We start from the raw sequence: 19892 nt of genomic DNA, 5'->3' as shown, positions 1-19892 counted from the left end.
GCCTATCGCAACCGTGAGATCAATTATTGAAAAGTGGGAGTACATTCATAATGTTATATCATCTACAGCAATAAATGGTGATAGAAAGACTGGATGAGTTCAAACAAAATGGTCTACCAATACCATCCAAGGGCCCTGATGAAATCATCACTGGCAAAGAACAAGAGATTGCAAGTGGAAATTAATGGACCAAAATGGATGGGTTGGAAAGTAGGCCTAATTGATGCCCTATTATGCCCATCACACCTTTTTGGAGTCCTTAATGCCCCCCCCCCCAATGGAGGGGATCAAACCACAGGGGTACGGGTGGACTAGAAGGAGTGAGTTTTACTATCATGGCTGCCACCCCCACCATCTATTGGGACTCCAGGGTCCACCATGACACTGCTAGGCCCCCATAACTCTGATCTTGAGAAATGTCCTGACCAGACTAGGCCAGAGAGAGGGAACGGATGACATCACCACTTCCATCACCTTTGGCTAAATCCTAAATAGCACCTGGAATGTGACACTGGGGTTCCAGCTCGCACTCCCTCCCTAACCCACCTTGTTCATTCTTTTTCCTATTCCCTTTAGTTTAATAAGAGACTGGCTTAACTGTCCAAGATTGCCTCTTCTGCAATGTTGCTGTGAACCCACCAGCAGCGAGGCAGCTAACTGCAATGCCCGGACACTGGTACATGATTTGCAAGTCACATAAGACCAGGTGCTTTGCCCTTGTTTCCCCAGCAGTGAGGTTGCAGTAAAAGTCAACACCCAAGACAAAAGCTGCATTTCCCAGCATTGCTGTTCTTTTCTCTCCCCTTTTATGAGTTTGTTTTGTTCGGTCTTCAAGGAAGCAGAATCAAACTTTAGCAACAGCTCCAGACCACACAACTAACTTCTCCTTTTCCCAAAACAGGCAGTTATCGTCATCGTAAAGATTGTCGAACAGGCAGCTTTCCTAGCAAAAATCTCTCGACAGCTAAAGTGAAAGGGAATAAGGGATATTGTTAAAATAAAAACCTGCTTTAATACTTTACATTTTAAAAGCTTTAACTCTTTTTCTGTAGCTTTAACAAAAGATTATGAAGATTCTTAATGGTTGTTGTGGCCTTGGGACTGATCTCTCGGTATCTGAAACCCCAAACCATGTTTAACTGTTTAGTTTTGTACAGAATCATGTTGATGCCTTTGATTCTCTGGGCTCACTTATTCCATTGCAATTAACTCAACAGGTGAAAGGGGTAGAACCAGAGTATTACATGGGGCTGGACTGCTCTCTGCCATAGCAAAGTACACAGGAGAGGATTAAGTGGAGTTAAGTTGTGATCTGTTTGTTGGGAGGGGCAGGGCTGATTTGCCCTCCCCCTGCTGAACAGGCAGTGGAAGCGCATTCACCAATCCTTCATGATAAACGCAGAATCCAGATCTCAGGGGAGCAGTAGGAGGTCGGTCATCTGTGCGGAGGCCTCAGGCTCAGCACTGGCACTCGAGACTGTGCCACTGGTATGGTTACCCCCCACAACACCCTGTCAGAGAGCAGCTCCGTAGAAGTCACGCTGCCAGGATCTCCCACTGGCCATGATGGATCCACCTTAAAAGTATGTGGGGGTAGTTGCTTACTGCAGAAGTGTGGAAAGCCATACAACCTTAGGTGACTAAAGAAAAAAAAAAGTTGGACCTAAAGCTAATTGTCTGCATCCCTTGGAGTAGGCCACATCCATAGATATGGCCAGATTTGTCTCTCCACTACATCCATTTACATTAAGAGCGAATGAAGTTGGCGTGACTTCAGATTTACACTGGAGTGAAACAAGCTCAGAACAATTAATTTCTCTTCACCAGTTTAAGCAGTTGAGGCCTTTGCAGAAAGATTTTCAGCGGTGATATCTGCCTGTGAATGAGGGTGTGCGCACGCATGAGATGGGCATGTACTAAATTGCTGTTTGAAAGGCTGGCTCTTACTTATTAACATCAGACACAATCAATTCACTCACTGAACTTGGTGTTTAAAAATTAGATTTTCAATAGGACGGAGCAACAGCTGTTCCCATTGACTTCAGTGGGAAATTCTGGACGCTCCTCACCTTTGACAGTCAGACCATTAGGAGCCTAAATATGGATTTAGCAGCCTAAATTGGCCTAAATCTGTGAATTAAGAACACAAAATCTTATTTTAAACTTTGTTAACTGCATCTACTCTGATCTTAACCCCTAGAAAGTCTCTGTTACACCAGAATAAATCCAGAGTAAACCGGTTGTCTTCAGTGACGTTACTCTAGATTTACACTGCATAGCTGGCATGTGGATCTGACACCTGGGGTTTTAACGGCAATATGAAGTACTGCTTTTGAAATATTACATTGCGAATGCTAGGAGTTTTCTGACTCTTGTTTTTCCCTTGAACTCCTAATCAGGAACAGAGGCTTAAATCCCTTTAGTGTTAAGACACTTCCTTACTATGCTTCTGGTTCTGCAAAAAATTGCTGGGGTTGAACAAAAAAAAAAAATGATGCTGATGGTGGTCAAAGCCCATCATCAGTACAGCACTTCCTCTGTGTGAGTGGTAAACAAGTGTAATGATGTCATTAAGAGCTGGCTGACCTGCTGATGAACCCTGGGCTGTAAATGAGATGCAAGGTGCCAATTCGCGCCGCCCCCCCCAACACGCACACAGAGCCAAAGGTGTCAAACACCAATCTGCAACTGTTACATATAAATCCTGCACAGCCCCTTTGATAGTCAGCCCCTTTGCTTCTAAGGAGGCAAACTTCCTCTCCCCATAAACCACACATTCAAGCAAACACAGGATAATCGTGGATGTGTTTGGATTAAAATAAAAGGGCAAGAACAGAGGGTTGTGCAATTTTGCACAGACATCACATCCTGCAACCTAAAATTGAGCAACCTGATTCAGAGAGGCTGGGAGACCCAGTTTCACAAGGTTCTTGGAAATGCTCTCGCTTCAGTGTGGCAGGAGCTAGTCTTGTACTCCTGTGGCCTAGGGAAAGAAATATTTATAGCAAGTGAGCTGCAGTGAATGTGTCTTTGCCTTGCTGTGGAGGGGATTCCTTTCAACATTTTTCATTTGGAAGCACGAATTCTTCACTTCAGGCAACAACCTGGAGTTTTGTTCCCCCCATTAAATGGAGCAGGGAAGTTAGTGACAGCGCAGTTCCAAGTTGTTAAAACTGGATCTCAGCATTTCCCGGCCCCTCCCCCAAGTTTAAGAGAGCCAAATCTCAATATTCTAATCACAGGGGTTGGTGCCTCTGTTTACTATTAGCACGGAGGTTAAAAATCACAAATCCAAGAAAAACACTAATTTACTCTTCAAGCTGGAAAGGTCTAACGGTCTGTTTTTTGTTATTGAGCTTTAGTGACAGAACTGCCCATTCCCTATAAGAGGAGGGAAACGTGAATAGTGCACCCTCGTCATGCTCAATGTTGCCAAATCTCATGATTTGAATCTTGTGGCGTAATGTTTCAAAAAAGCAGACATTGGCAGACTCGGAGAACTGGTAGGTAGGGTCTCTTTGGAAGAAAAATCTAGGGGAAAACAGAGTTCAGGAGAGCTGACAGTTTCTCCGGGAGTCAATATTAAAGGCATAACTGCAAACTATCCTGATGAGAAGAAAAGAGAGGATGAATATGTAAGAGGCCAATATGGCTGCATCAGGAGCTGTTTAAGGACCTGAAAACTAAGAAGAAAATAAAATCTACAAAAAGTGGAAATATAGACAAATTGCTAAGGAAGAAAACAAAAGACCAGTACAAACATATAGGGACAAAAATCAGGAAGTCTAAGGGCTTGTCTTCATTAATGGGGGTAAGTTGATCTAAGTTACACTATTCCAGCTACGAGAATAACGTAGCTGGAGTCAACATAGCTTAGGTCGACTTACTGTAGGATAGTTAAGCACTGAAATAGGCTTCCAAGGGAGATTGTGGAATCCTCATCATTGAAGATCTTTAAGAACACGTTGGACAAACGCCTCCTAGAGATGGTCTAGGTTTGTTTGGTCCTGGTCAAGTGCAGGGGGCTGGACGTGATGACTTTTCCAGGTCCCTTCCTGCCCTGCCCGTCTATGATTTGGTGTCCTTCTTAAAGCCCCAGCTCCTGGAGTCAAATGATTACCTGAGAATCTTGTCTTTCATTTAAAAGTACGTTTCTAGCCCTCATGACTGCGAAGAAAACAACGAAATGTGACCCAAGTGTACCCCAAAGGTTCAGAAACCCCAAGGTTAACACAATTGGGCTCTTTTTATTAATTTGTTTTAAATCTTGTGATGTTTCGAGGACTGATGCATGTTTTTTGAACAGCAGGGGTTGGCAATACTGTGTTTTACTGCTGAGGAAGGATACCCCACTAAGTTCTGAAATGCAATTTTGCTAGGATTTGAAAGTTGTTACCATTTGACGCTGGTATTCAGTGGACTGTGTAAAATAAGTTAATGGTTTCAGTCCAATATCTAATTAGGGAAAATGTGCATATAACAAAATTAGCTACTGACACAATGGTGCTAATTGGTCCCCCAAGTTGGCCAGGGAGATATCATGGACTGAATGGGTTATAGAATCTGAGCTACCTCCTTCACGTCCCTACACAGGTGGTCTCATCCAGGTCAAGGTTGAAACAGAAACAGTGCGGCCTTAAGCTTGTCACACCCTGCCTACGCCGCACCTGCTTTGCTAAAAAGGGGCCTTCTGCTGACAGGGCTGTCACAGTCCAGATCCATTTCTGAGCAGTAAGTTTATACCCCCGCAAAGCACAATGCAATGTTAACACCCCCTCCACACACAACCCCTCCTTAAATGTACAACGGCCACAGGTGACCGAGTGTGAACCAAATTCTGCTTTTAGCTATGGAGGCACCACTCAGCTGACTTAGCAGCGCTTTGTGTTTGTAACAGAGCATTTCGGTTTTCAAATGTCTTTTTCTCGCCACAAGTGCAGTTCTTAGGCATTTGCTCAGGCCAAGTTAAAAAGCACGAATCGCTCAGGTTAGCACAGGGTTGCAATACAGTCAATAAGCTGTAATTAAGGAGGTAGCAAGGTTAGGGTGGCTGCCTGCACCTTAGTTAATTAGGTGCAATTCATCGCTAACCTAGGTGAAGGTGCAATTTAAATTAATTACAAATTCTGCTAAGGTAGCCATCTCTTCTCAAGACTATTAATTAGAATCAATTTAATCCCTGCTGGGACAAAGGTCAAACCACATGGATTTGACCCTTCTCTGCTGGCGTCAGCGTTATCAGCCGATGGATCTGGCACTGCCTGGGTCTGACTTGTCCGAATCTTCAACGTGTTGACACGATGCTTTGAAGAGGAGAGGTCGAGCCAGACTAAGAACATCCCTCCAATAACTTCTGCTTTATATTCCAGCCAAGCACTAAGGTATAAAGCCCTGTGAGTACAAATCCACATTTGTTCTCCCAGGGAGTCAGCTCTGAAGCGGTCGCTGTTCTTTGGCTTTCAAGACTTACCCCCTATCAGTTTGGCATCCTCGGCCTAAACACTTCCTCCAAACCCAAAGCCAAAATGACTAGACTTGTAAGTTTAATTCAGTCTAGAAATCCAAGTGAAAGATTTACAATAAAGACGACTTGATACTAGTCACTAGATTGTAGAAAACTAAAACAGGATCAACCTTCTGAAGGGAAGCAACAGCCAGTTTCAAAGGGCTGACCTAAGAAGATGCAGACTTTTCATTCGAGGGTCAAAATTCGGAGATAGAGACTAGGAATAAACACTTGTCTATTTCTTGTTCTTCTTCCTTTCATCGCCGCAATGGAAATGAGTTCTTCTGTGGCTTTCATCAGACATTGTGCCTCAGTTTCTTCAGCCTACAGTGTCCTGCCTCACAGGGATACTGTAAAAGGCTAAATTTTCTGGTCACGAACGTGTCAAATTGCTTTTGAATCCTGGTGTGTTGTCTTTGACTATGCTCTCTTTTCAGGTACCCTCTGAGGAACTGTGTTCGGAGTCTATCCACAGACTTTACTAAGGCCTATGGTTACTACTGTTCATTATTATTAGTTGTATCACGGGGTCTCCCAAATGCTCTGCTCAGGATTGAAGTCCCGCTGTGCTAGGTGCTGTACAAACATATAGGAAGAAAGATCAAGAGGAGCTGAGGGGTGCGCGGCCATTTTGAAAATCCAGGCCCTTATTTACATCCCTAAATATCAATTCAAGAGCCTAACTTTAGGCTCCTGTTATTTAAAATGTTGATCCCATTGCCGGGCCCTGATGTACTGACAAGCTAGCTTTGGACAAGTCACAACAAGTGAGTGCAGCAATCAATGTGAGGGAAGAAGGGATGGAGAAGGTGGGGAACCAGGGGTGCTGGAACAATTTGTATCGTGGGGGTCCTGCTGAGAGCCATTGAATCAAACTACAAACCCTGTATATGACGGAAACTGCTTCAAGCCAGGGGATGCTGTAGCCCCCACCATGAGCACCCCTGGTTTCAGCACCCACGCCAGGAACAGTAATATATTTGTGATATATCACAGGCCAGCCATGTGCACAACTTGCTGGTTCTCAATCATTTCACAGGTTGTTTGGTTCAGTTTGTTTGTTTACCAGCAGATGAAGGGATGTGATCATTCCCCTCTATTCGACATTGGTGAGGCCTCATCTGGAGTACTGTGTCCAGTTTTGGGCCCCGCACTACAAGAAGGATGTGGAAAAATTGGAAAGAGTCCAGCGGAGGGCAACAAAAATGATTAGGGGGCTGGAGCACATGACTTATGAGGAGAGGCTGCGGGAACTGGGATTGTTTAGTCTGCAGAAGAGAAGAATGAGGGGGGATTTGATAGCTGCTTTCAACTACCTGAAAGGCGGTTCCAAAGAGAACGGACCTAGACTGTTCTTAGTGGTGGCAGATGACAGAACAAGGAGTAATGGTCTCAAGTTGCAGTGGGGGAGGTTTAGGTTGGATATTAGGAAACACTATTTCACTAGTAGGGTGGTGAAGCACTGGAATGGGTTACCTAGGGAGGTGATGGAATCTCCTTCCTTAGAGGTTTTTAAGGTCAGGCTTGACAAAACCCTGGCTGGGATGATTTAGTTGGGGATTGGTCCTGCTTTGAGCAGGGGGTTGGAGTACATGACCTCCCGAGGTCCCTTCCAACCCTGATATTCTATGATTCTCTGATAAGAGACGAGCAAAGAGATAGGGTGGAAGAGAATTGCCAAGGGCCATGAAGGCGAGCACAAGAAACTTCACTTGGCTTTATTCAGAATTTCAAAAGGCTCTTTCCTCAACCCTGCCTTCCACAATTACATTAGTGTTTCCAAGTCACCCCATCCCCCCCGTTCCTTCCCTGCAGCACTACAAAGGCCATTTGGGTTCAGCACAAAACAGTCCTTGTATCTTCCGCTTGCCAGAAACCACATAGAAAAAGAACAAAAACAACAACCAAAAAGGATATTAAACTCTTTATTCCTTCTGGACTTTTCAGTTGCAATCCTTTGACCTGACACCCTGAATGCATTTCTCTCCTAAAGCAAATTGCTGTGCCAGACTAATTAGGCACCAGCTCAACAGCATGTTCAACTCATTTTATAGTGCAGTAAAAGCCATGTATATATTTTAGTGCTTCAGAGGGAAACAGTTCGGCCAATCTGAGTCAACTTTTTCCTAGCCTGCACCAGACTCAAGGTGCGAGTGCGATGTACACAGGCTGAGGCAAGGTTTCAAGTCTTTATAGAGGATGGCATCACTCAGGTGAAACAGGGATGGATGAAACAGTTTAAAAAAAAAAAAGGACCAACACTGAAATCAAACCCGGCTCCTCTCTTGTTTGAAAAAAGTCTGGCTATGCAGCCTCTTTTCCTCGCTGTGATCCTGATGAGACACCTCATCTTCACTAAAACCTATCTAAGGTCTCAGATAGCATGGTCAAGCTTCTCAAATTGTACAGGAACATCCAGTTTTACAGCGCTGATCTGCATCTCATTGAAATTTCTGAAACACATGATTTCCCCTCACTACACCGCTGCAGCAGGGGGATAATCTTTGACATCTTTATGACACCATGATATGACAGAGTTTCATGACACCACTCTGTTGCGATGCGATTTCCTCCACCATGACATTGCTATTTATCTCCTTACGCCATCACATTGGGTTGCAAATGCCAGGTCCCAAAGGACAAACTGAAAAAGGCAGCAGCCATACTGCTGCCTCACAGATACCCAAAGGTCGGCTATTTGACATTTCCGGCTATACTTGCCAGCTAGAGGTTGTGTCTTTCAGCATTTTATTCAAGCTGCTGGCCATGGCCTCAGTCCAGGTCAGAAGAATAAATGCCATCCATTCCTGGGACTTGGATCAAGGGTTCTGGATATTTAAATCCATGAATCAACAGGAAAGTTAGCAGCCAGCAGGAAGCACTTAAATAACATTGCTGTGATTACATCATCCTTACAGAGAGGACGCCTTTCCAGAGTCTGTATAAAGGGGTAGATTCACTCTGAGAAGTAAGTTAACAAAGCCAGCAAGGAAGGTTAATTGTTCGATGAAATCATTGACAGGGGAAATAGGTGGCAAATAATCACTCAAACCTCCATGCACGACCCACAAGAGGAAATTCTGGATTCGATATTACAGTGTGCTCAGTATCTCTTGTAAGGTGCAGAGCACCCCCGGACAAGCACTCATGGAAAAGTCCTGAACATTTTTGATGATGTTTTTCATTTTTGTTGCTGTCAAAAACCGTATTTTTCACGAAAATGCTCGCAGAAAATTCAAAATGCAGAAAGTTTTCCCCAGCCCTCCCCTCAGCTCCTGCATCTTGCAGATGGGTTGCACAGTCATCATGGGAACAGGTATGCAAAATGCAAGCACAGTGGACAGAAGGGGGACAGAAAGAGAGAGAGAAAAAATAAATGTAATTGTCTATTTATTAAATGCCATGTTGGTCGGAGATAATTGTGTTTATTCATCACTTTAGAATGGTACAAAAGAAATGTAAAACAACATGGATTTCTAGGAGTTGTCCAGACACACATCTCTAGAACCAATGCTGGCTACTCGTCTCCTTTAACCCATAGGAATACAGATTATTGCCAGTTCTTCAGTGTTCCCAATGACCATTTCAAATCCAGTTTGGCTGTCACACCTGCTATGAATGAGACTTCATTTATTGCCGTTGAAACATGCCTGAATAACAGCTGGGGGAAGCAAAGTCCTCTCTTTAGCCATAGAATATGTACAGCCTACGAAGTCTTCCCTGCTACCACCCTGAGAATGTGCATTCACTGTGACAATCAACCCAGACAAGGGAAATCAGACACAATGGCCCAATCACACCTCGTTCTCACCGGTTAGGCTCTCAGCAACAGTTCTAAATTGATGGGGTATTTTGTACGATGCGGCCAAACGTCCACTAAGAATTGGACCGAGACCTACCAACTCATCTCACATAGGCCACTGAATAACTGATTTCAGGTCACTATTAACCTAGACTGGATTTAACAGCTACTCACAAGTTTAAAGGCTTTAACCCCCTATGATATTTCAGGGATTATGCTGTAGCGCTTAACCTGGTCTCCTCACAAACAGCCGAACAGCAGGCAGGTCACACCCTGCATGTCTGTGTATAGCAACAGTCCTGGTCCAGCAACTCTGAACCCAGCAGCCTGTCCGCAAACATCAGTCACACTCTGACTTCCAGCAGCCTTGGTTACGACTTACAGGGTGACCCCAACACATTCCCAGTCCTGGATTCCCCCCCCAAAAAACATATATTCTGCACTGTCCAGCCCTCTCTTGGACAGCCCACATATATTACGTCCCTAAGGGGATCAATATACAATAGTTTGCTACCATAAATGGAGTTTCCCACATAATTCAGTTTAAAAACATTGAATTATTTTTATTAAAGAATAAAACAAGTTTATTTAACTACAAAGAGAGAGATTTTGAGTACAAGTATGAGGCATTAAAGTCAGAAATGGTTACAAGAGAAATAAAGATAAAACGCTTTCTAAGTTTAAACAAGACTTGGTTCAAGGTGTCAGGTATTAGAGGGGTAGCCGTGTTAGTCTGGATCTGTAAAAAGCAACAGAGAGTCCTGTGGCACCTTAAAGACTAACAGATGTATTGGAGCACAAGCTTTCGTGGGTGACATGCATCTGACGAAGTGGGTATTCACCCACGAAAGCTTATGCTCCAATTCATCTGTTAGTCTTTAAGGTGTCACAGGACTCTTTGTTGCTTGGTTCAAGGTGAAATTCTTACCACATTTTCCCAGACACAGGGCTGACCAAATTTCAAGTCAGGCTCTGTTCCCAAATTCCATAATCTGTTTCTTTTGTCTTCTTAGGTGGAAAAGAGAGAGATGGATTGGGAGAGATCACTCGGGGTGCTTTTGCCCCTCTTTTTTATAGTTCAGTCACCCTTTGAAATTGCATTTTCCTGAGGGTTACCCCTATCTAAAGTTCATTCCCGCTGCGAGGATGGAGACAAAGAGTCTGATGGTGAAAGACGTTCCTGCTGTCGTGGGCTAAGATGCAGATCTGTTTGTTTCTGCCCCCACTTCCTTGCCAAAGAATGGCCACTTGATAGGTGATTGCCCATCAGCTTTGATGACACCTGGCAAGAGACATCAGCTTGTCCTTTGTCTTTGAGAAACAGGTTTCCCCACTCCCCCCACACACTTCAGTTGTGATTTCAGCTTATGTTCATAACTTTAGATATAATGTTGCTACATGCCTTTCATCGTGATATTATTGACCGGCGAGTTATTAGTTTTTAAAAGATACCTTGCATGGCATATTTTGTACAAAAGATTATTACAATAGTGTGTAGGGTTTGAATACCGGGGTGCATTCCATCACACACAACCCCTTAGAAAAACCCTGAAACCATCCAGTTCCAGTGCTGTAGTATCTAAACGTAAGTCTACACTGCAACTGGAGGTGTGACTGCAGCATGTGCTGACATACTGGAGCTAGCTTTAACTTAGCTAGCACAAGTGCTAATAGCAGTGAAGCCATGGGCAGCACTGCCTTCAGCCCCTACGTCTCTGATGGGGCTTGTACAGCCCCCGCTGAATCCATGACTTCACTGCTATCGGTATTCGTACTAGCAAAATTATAGCTAGGGTGGCTCCATTACAGTGTATGCAAGCTCTAAGCGTTCACAGAACATGAGTTTCAGGAGATACAAAGTGATATTTGCACAACAGAGACAAATGTCCTCAACGTACCCAGATATCTACCCCATGTTAAATAACTTCCTTCTGTGCAAAAAGTCCCCCCAAACAAGCACATCTGCTTCCGTCTTTGCGACAGGTCAAATTGTAGTTTCAGTATGTCTGGCTTCAGTATTGTTAGATAACTAAACCACTTATGGAAACCTCAGATGATGACCTATGGGTAGATAATCTCTGACCTGATGTCTTTTTGGTGTCTCTACACAGTACCAAGGAGCTTCAATACATACATACATATTCATACATTTTGATCCAAAATCCAAACACTACAACGTGTTCGTTTTATACTGAGAGTTCAAAACATTGTACATAAAGCCAACTGAATGCTTATTTGCACAATACTTTTTGCCTACCACAGCTGACCCTTGAAAAAGTAGATTTGGAGTGTGTCAGTTTCTTTTGTAAACCGTGTTCTTAAAGGATTTATGATTTCATTGTGTCAGATCACATGACCTAAAACAAACAAATACAATGGTGAATTATGGTGCAAGTAAGATCAACTCCTCTGTTCTGAAGGTCCTTGGATAGAAAACTCTCTCTGATCCTTATACTGGAATTCACCTGCTCTTGAGGAGGTTAAGTCTGGCACTTTCATTGTTTTGAAGTCAGCGTAGGCTATAAGCCATGTACATTTATAATCAAACTGCATGTCAGAGTCTGGTTTATTATTTGTACTGTGATTGTATTCAATGGCCCCAACGATGACCGGGATCAAATTGCACTGGCTTTACAAACACATAGGTAGGCATGAACCCTGCCCTGAAGAGCTTAAAATCTAATTTGAAACAAAAGGCAATCAAATGAGTTTACTTTGGGTATGCTAGGTCAGCCCTGCCAATACAGGATCATACCCATTCGGGATGAAAGTCAAAATCCACCATATCACAAATTTCACTCCTTTGTCATCTTGTGGGTACTAGAAATGTCTTCCTCTGAAGAATGTTTCTGCCCTAGAGGTGTGTCTTGTTTGGGCTTATGTGGCAGATTTAAATTCCTATAAGTTAAGTATCCAATGGCAGGTGCTTTACGCAGAAGAGAGTTTTCAAACGCAAAATAGCAGGGCATTCAGGGTCTTCAGCAGTGCATTCCGAAATGGATTATTAAGTGTCTCTCTCTAAAAAGGGCACATCAGAGCAGTGGATAAGTCTTTCTTTGAATTTCAGACTCTGTAATATGTCAGCACTTCAAGGCTTCAGTATCATTTGTAAGTCTATCCATTGCCATAATGCAGTTGACCTTTTAATATATAGAACTGGGCAAAAACACCTCAGAAATGTACGCAACTATCTGCACACATAGATACAATCCACGATTACTGTGGAAGGATCACGAGAAGGACTCAACGTCTGGAACTTGGGGCGATACCCGAGTCCTTCCTCCGTCATTATTCTCACTGACTTCCGTGGAACCTTCTTTGAACAGAACTGAGTAAGATCTTAGCTGAAACTGAGTAAGGAGCTCAGGATTTGGAGCATTGATTTAGATGGGAGTTGCGTGTACTCATCACCAAACAGGATTTGACCCAATGGGAGTTTGTCTACATTAGGAAGGACTTTAGGATTTGACCCTGGAAATTTTGCTTGAATGAAGCCACATGGGATTTTGTTCTTTGGTTTTTGGCTGGAGGGAGGAAAAAACCCCAACAAGCCTTTAGGTGGAGGAAATATGAGCCAACCCAAAAGCCATGTTCAGTTTTCAAAGCAAAACTTCTCAAGTAATACTTGCAGGGAATTTTGTTCACCATCCCAAAATAATTACTGTGTTATTATCAGGGCGGCATTTTATGGCTACCCACCATGTCGTCATCCTGGTTAATAGTATTTTGCAGACTTAGTGACATAACTGTCTAGATTCAAGTGCTGACAGAGTGAGGTCATGGCCATAAAACAACACATATTCAGCCTGACAGGGGAATTCTCTCTTTGTCGTTTTTATTGGCAATGGGAAATTCTTGCCATTTAGCACTGGCTCCTTTCTGTCCAGTCTGCCTGCCTTATTTTCATACCACAAGCAAGTAATTCCCTTTAATCATCTTGTCTCTGCTAGAGCAGGGAAGTGGCCATGCAGAAGGTGTAACAGGCCAAGGGAGAGACATTCCAATGCACACACGAGGCTTTATCTTATGGAAGTGGAGAGTACTCCTAACACTCTTTGAAAGGTTCAAAAAAGAACTAGTTACGTTTATAGGTCCATCAATGGCTATTAGCCAGGATGGGCAGGGATGGTGTCCCTAGCCTCTGTTTGCCAGAAGCTGGGAATGGGCAACAGGGGATGGATCATTTGATGATTATCTGTTCTGTTCATTCCCTCGGGGGCACCTGGCATTGGCCAGTGTCAGAAGACAGGATACTGGGCTAGATGGACCTTTGGTCTGACCCAGTATGGCCATTCTTAAGTTAATGGGAGTTTAGGGCGTTCAACATCTTTGGGGAGGTGTGCAGCACCTTGCGGCATCAGGCTTGCATTAACACAAGCTCAAGGCCACCCTGAGTTACTATCTGATAGTTTGGGGATCTCTAGCACCAAGAACAACATTGACAGCTTAAAAGCCACCACCTGTCCATTCTACATCAGCTACTGTTGCCAGCTGGGCACACCTAGTACAGATAAGAACAGACCTGCAAAGATTTCCAAAGAAACTACGAATACTACTAAAAACGGATTCACTCAGAAAAAACAGATGGGACGACCAAACAAAGACAACAGGAGAACATTGCTATAATTAAGGGTCACCTGTAGGAATGTTTTGGGGAAATGCCCATGGATAATTTCTGAGCCCAAATTTCATGCACGTCAATGCAGTGCCCAATGAAAATCAATTTTGTCCAGCTTCCAGTAGCGGATAGCCCAAGATGCACTGCCAAATTCAGATTGACATGTTTGGAACCCAAAATTCAGTCCACAGGTTGGAGCAAAGGGGTTATCTCTATGCAGTAATTATACAGGGGTTTTTTTTGTTGGCTTTATTACAGTCTGCAATGACAAACATTAAAGGATGTGTCCGGTCAGAACAACTCTTTTGTTTAGTCATGGCTCAGTCTAAATAAACAAACTATCAACAAAGTAAATAAAAATTAGAAGCGGAGAAGTGAGACATCAAGGAAACTGTCTCAAAAGGATCATTCGACAATGGAACAGATGGCTTGATGTGGTAACCAAGATTCCATCATTGGGGATTACTAAAAAAAAAAAAAAAAAAAGGTTTGACAGATTTTTGATCACACTAGTATAATAGACAACCCTGCAGGACGTGGTGAGTTAGACTAGAGGATCCAAGCAGTACCCTCCAAATGTAACCATCAATGAATGAATCATACTCAGGGCAGATCTTCACTACCTGCCGGATTGGCGGGTAGAGATCGATCAGGGATCGATTTACCATGTCTCGTCTAGAAGTGGCTAAATAGATCCCCGAATGCGCTCCCCGTTGACTCCGGAACTCCAGCTCGTGAAAAGCGGAGTCGACACGGGAGCGGCAGCAGTCGACTCGCCGCGTCCTCACGTCCAGGTAAATCAACCTAAGATATGCTGACTTCAGCTAAGCTATTCGCATAGCTGAAGTTGCGTATCTTAGGTCGACCCCCTACCCTCAGTGTAGACCAGGGCTCAGTCATTCAGACCCTTATACATTCACTGATTTCACACCAGCTGCTTTCTTGGCCAGGACTCTCGATGCCTAGGGTCCAGAATTTCCAATGTTAAGTCAATAACACGTCTCTTACAAAACAGACTTAGGAAAAGGAGTACGGGTCAATCGCAACTGTATTTTCATAGTACAGCCACATAAAGACACACCACCATACACCCAACACTGCAATCAATTATAAAGGGTTTTTTTGTTTTTAAATAATGCAGATCTATGCTATTCCTCTTGGCTAAAGGCCCATGATGACAAGCTGTGTGTCCCACTACATGACCTATGTGTGAGATTATGGCACAAGACCGGAAACGCCATTGTGAGCTAATGCTCAAATTAACATAAACCTGGAGTAAAAAGTTGTAACAGTTACAGACAACATCAAAACTAGCCTTTGGGATGTTCTAATCACTCAATCAACCAATAATCTGCCAAAAGTAAAGAAAAAGAAAGTCCTCCTCTCCTTTTTCAGGACTTGAACGGTAGTAATATAAACCCCAAATATGATTGAACTGACATTCGCAATCAGCAGTTTTGAAACTGGACACATCAGTGTTTACTTTGAATCAGAGCATTTGAATCTTTCTGGAGGAAATTCACAAGAGTATGTTCCAATGCAGTGCGTTGCTGTTCACCTGAGATAAGACACGAACACTTCCAGTTTCTTCTGTAAATAACTCTCTTTATATACACTAGATTTGTACACTTCTGCCAGAAGTGCTCCTAAACGTCTTTCAATCCTAAATCCCTTTACATCTGTCCAGCTACTTATTCAAATGTAGGTCTTGAAAACTTTTTCTTCAGAGAGGTCGAAAGGACTCAGGATACAAGTAATGAGATATAGAGCCTTTCATCTCTATGGTATATCGCTAGCACAAATTCATCCTGGGTCTAGTAATAACCCAAATCTCTGACTGGCTGCTGGTGGTCTCAGCCCCAAAAACCTGGTTAACCAGTATTCACGTAACTAAAACTAACACTGCAACTGGCACTTAATTTGTCCCGCTGTTGGCAATTTCAACAAAAAGGCCAATGAATGAATGAAGATAGATGTCCTTGAGGCAGTACATCCAGATCAGATTTGAAGTACATTGGCGGGGCAGTGTGGGGAAAGGAACTTGCACGCTGCCACTGTCCATGATGCTTCTGTCCTGTCAATAGAGGACTTCAGTCTCCAGGGCTGCAATCCAGCTCTTTTTGCAAGCACGACATCCACTGAGACACAGACACACACATATCCTCATTTGCTGACATCTTTGCACTCTTAACTGAAAATATATCATATTTTACAGTTAAAGAATCTTCAGAATCTGAGATATTTTAAAACTGATTCTCAGTGAGACACAGCACTTGCGATATTCTCTTGCTGTCTCGCATAGAATCCGTTTAGCTATATCTTGCCTATGCTTAAAAAAACCCAAAACAGGCCACGGTAAGAGGGATAGGATCTCAGGTGAAAGCCAACCCCTATTTAATTATCAGGTATTACTTCATACACTAGCAATAACAACTAACCCCTCTGTAGGAAGATTCTAATCTCAAATACATGGTTGTATATCGCCGCCTACCTCCAAAACTCCACCACTATGCCTGTGTGCGCAGGCGCAGTGATGGATCTTTCAAGGCATACTGTGCATCTACAATTAGAACCTGATTTTTAATGTTAGTTTCCTCTCCTCATCACCCTCACAATTTAATACCAGGGATGAGAGCCTGAGTTTGTAAAACTTGCTATCAGACAAGCAGGATCAACAGTGGAAAATCAACTATAACAGATAGTTCCAGAGTACACAATTATCTGAAGTAATTAACTCTAATGGGAGAGGAACAGCCGGACAATAGAATATTTAACTCCTGTGTGTCTCTTGGCAACATACTAGAATATGCAATTTTAATGATTATTTTTAAACTTTTTTGCAATTCTTTCCAGTTGTTTACAACCAAAATGCAAAATTAAGGAGAGTGATAAATTAAGATATGGGTCGCATCCTTTATGAAGACACTGCATCACATGGAGAAAGTCAGCTTTTGAAGTAAAAGGAAGACCAACTAAATCTGAGGGCCAGACAGTGGAAGTTATGAAAACTTTCCCTAAACAAATAAACACTGAGGGAGGAATACAATTGGGTTTATGAGTCAAGTTCCACTCTGAGAATTCCTGCTTTATATACAGACCACCATCTGTTACACAAAGCGGCCAAATCGTGCCCAGTATAACTCCATCAGACTTAATGGGCTAATGGGGGATAGTTCTGTGGTTTGAGCATTAGCCTGCTAAATCCAGGGTTGTAAATTCAATCCTTGAGGGGGCCATTGAGGGATCTGGGGCAAAAATCTGTCTGACAATTGGTCCTGCTTTGATCAGGGGGTTGGACTAGATGACCCCCCGAGGTCCCTTCCAACCCTGATATTCTATGAAATGGTGACATTCATCCAAGGTTCTCAGTGAAGACAGTTCCTGAGACAGATGATAGCCAAGACAGAAGACATGCAGAACATAGTTCTCTGGCCATGTACCACCACATAAATGATAACATGGGCATATTTCCATAGAAAGTACTAAACTCTCAAATACTTTATCACCTTCTCGTTAGGTTTACCCCTCTCGCTGAGACATTTCATGATTCTCCATATGACTTAATATACAAATGGACTGTATTGTGAAACAGATGACAATTATTTTGTTTTCAGCTCTACACCCTCAGTGAAAACAGCTCCCTCTCCCTCCGCCCATGTCAATTAATTTATTGGGGCTTATTACCATTGTTCCGTCTCCAACAGGGCTGCAGCTAAATAGTTAATAAAACTAGTTACAGAAATGGGGATACTTTCATAGCGCAGCCAGGCTTAGCCACCAGTCTGACAAAAGAAATAAGTCAGGAATCATGGTATTTTAATAGATGATGAAAGTACACTGTCAGCAGATTGTCTAGGTCCAAAGTTCAATGACTTGTACGTTCAGCCTCCAAGGAATTGTAAATCTCAATGCAGGGTTTAAACTCAAACACGTACAAAACCCAAAGCTGTACGCAAGGCGTACCTCAAGCCACACACCCCTCACAGCTCGATGCAGGTAAATCTCAATGCCACACACAAGTCTAGGTGAATCTTGGCAAACGCACACATACACCCTGCAAGCTGCATACAGGATTTACTTTGAATAGATATTTACTCCATCTCCATGCACTCTGTGATTGTCTCCTAGGAGCTGACTGTGAGGGATTCTCACCAGCCCCTTCACAAAAGCTAAAGTGTAAATCTATCTAAGCCATGTTGTGGTGTTTGCTTCCCGGAGTCCCACCTTTGGACTCACCAGGGCCAGTGAACAACTGAGATTCCTACGCGATTGCTCTGGGTAACTCAGTGACTCAACCCCAGCTCTTTTCAAGGGGAGAAACGCATTCAGCCTCCCATCCCGGCATAGGTGCTGGAACTCAGGGTGCTCCCACACCCCCGGGCTTGAAGTGGTTTCCATCATATACAGGGTTCACAGTTTGGTTCAGTGGATCTCAGCACCCCCACTACACAAACTGTTCCAGCCCCCTACATCACAGTTTAGAGTCTTACCCTCTTCCTCCCCCCCATAACTCACCCCACCTCCAATGATTCTGGGGAGCAAACAGCACAAGGCGCGGGGGGTGTGTTCAAAGACTGACTTTCAGTGGAAAGCCACCATGGTGAACTGAACCTGGCTGCTTAGGGCTGCCCCTCCCCCCAAAAGCGGAGCTCTGCCCCCTTTCCAGGCGCTTAGGAATCGGACCAGGATCCCGTCTAAACGGCTGCAAGAGCAGAGGATCCGCCGCATTGATTCCCTGCCTCTCAGGTAGGGTGACCAGACAGCAAGTGTGAAAAATCGGGAAGGGCGTGGGGGGGGGGGCAATAGGCACCTATATAAGACAAAGCCCCAAATAGCAGGACTGTCCCTATAAAACCAGGACAGCTGGTCACCCTACTCTCAGGCAGCGGGTGCCCCCATGCCCACCCCTTCCGAGTGCGCTCCGCGCCCCAGCGGAGACCACAACCGTGTAAACAGAAAAGGCAACTCCAGTTCCTCCCCCGCGCAAAACCCGGACCCGGGTCCCGACAGACCCTCTGCAGCAGGGGCAGATGCACGAAGGGGGGCAGGCTCTGAGGAGACAGAAGCCAAGGTAGCAGGGCTGGGATGACGGGACGGGGGGGTTGCAAAGCAGCCGCCCTCCTCCCCCCTGATCAGCCCCACACCAACCCGGGGCAGGGAGGGTGGGTTGGAGGGTCCGTTTCTCCCAGTCACCCCGCAGGGAGACCTGGTATCAGCAGCAGGTGGCGGCCGAGGGCGGGGGGCTGCCTGCCCCCCCCGACTCATCTCCCCCCCCCCCCAGCTCAGTCCTCACCTTTCTGGCTCCTCGCTTAGCAAACTCCTTGGCCAGGTGGCGCCCGATGCCTCTGCCCCCTCCGGTGATCAGCACGTTCTCCCCGGCCAAGTCCCGCAGCCTGGCCGGCAGCAGGATGCACGCGGCCGCTTTTACCACCAAATAGACCATCTGCACGGGGAAAAGCAGCAGCGCGCCCAGCCATTTCCAAACCATCCTCTTGAGCCAGGCGGGGCAGGAAGACCCCAAACCCCCCAAACGGTCCCAGCCCTTCACAAAACCAAAGCAAGAGAGTATGAAGGGCAACACGCCCTCTTCCTTTCCCCCACCAATAGGGGGAACAGTCTTCAGCCCCCTTCCAAAAACCCTGGGGAGAGAAAACCTTGGACGGGAAAGATCCTTCTTCCCCCCCCCACCAGAAAAAACACCCGTGGGGGGTAGGCGTAAAATGGTGCAGAAGATAGTTGCTTCCCCTCTTTCGCTGCTCAGCTCCCTTTGGGATTGTCACATGCAGGTAAAATGTTTTTCTACTGGAGAAGGACAGAGAGTTTGTTTAAGTTAAAAAGAGGGGGGGGGGATGGAGGGGGAAAGAAAAAATAAACCCCACCAACCCCTACAGTTTAAAAGTGCAAAATTAAAATCCAGTTTCCAAATGGCAGGGTTTTATTTAAAAAAAAATAAAAATAAAAACTGA

General features: G+C 44.4%; 1 protein-coding gene across 5 annotated transcripts in view; it reads right to left on the bottom strand.

Moving 5' to 3' along the window:
- The window catches only part of DHRS3 (dehydrogenase/reductase 3), a 136231-nt gene that overhangs the window by 21798 nt on the left and 94541 nt on the right, over nucleotides 1-19892 (bottom strand). For 2 of the 5 annotated variants that reach the window (XM_039508832.1, XM_039508833.1), the window contains exon 2: nucleotides 19220-19369. The exons of 2 other annotated variants lie outside the window; for them this stretch is intronic. In XM_039508832.1, coding sequence (XP_039364766.1) covers nucleotides 19220-19369 — 150 coding nt within the window. Of the gene's footprint in view, nucleotides 1-19219; nucleotides 19866-19892 lie in introns of those variants that run through there. One more of the 5 variants, XM_039508831.1, reaches the window with a different exon arrangement.

The sequence above is a fragment of the Mauremys reevesii genome, linkage group 21 (genome assembly GCF_016161935.1).
Source record: "Mauremys reevesii isolate NIE-2019 linkage group 21, ASM1616193v1, whole genome shotgun sequence".
Taxonomy (NCBI): domain Eukaryota; kingdom Metazoa; phylum Chordata; order Testudines; family Geoemydidae; genus Mauremys; species Mauremys reevesii.
This window is presented reverse-complemented; position numbering and strand designations above follow the sequence as displayed.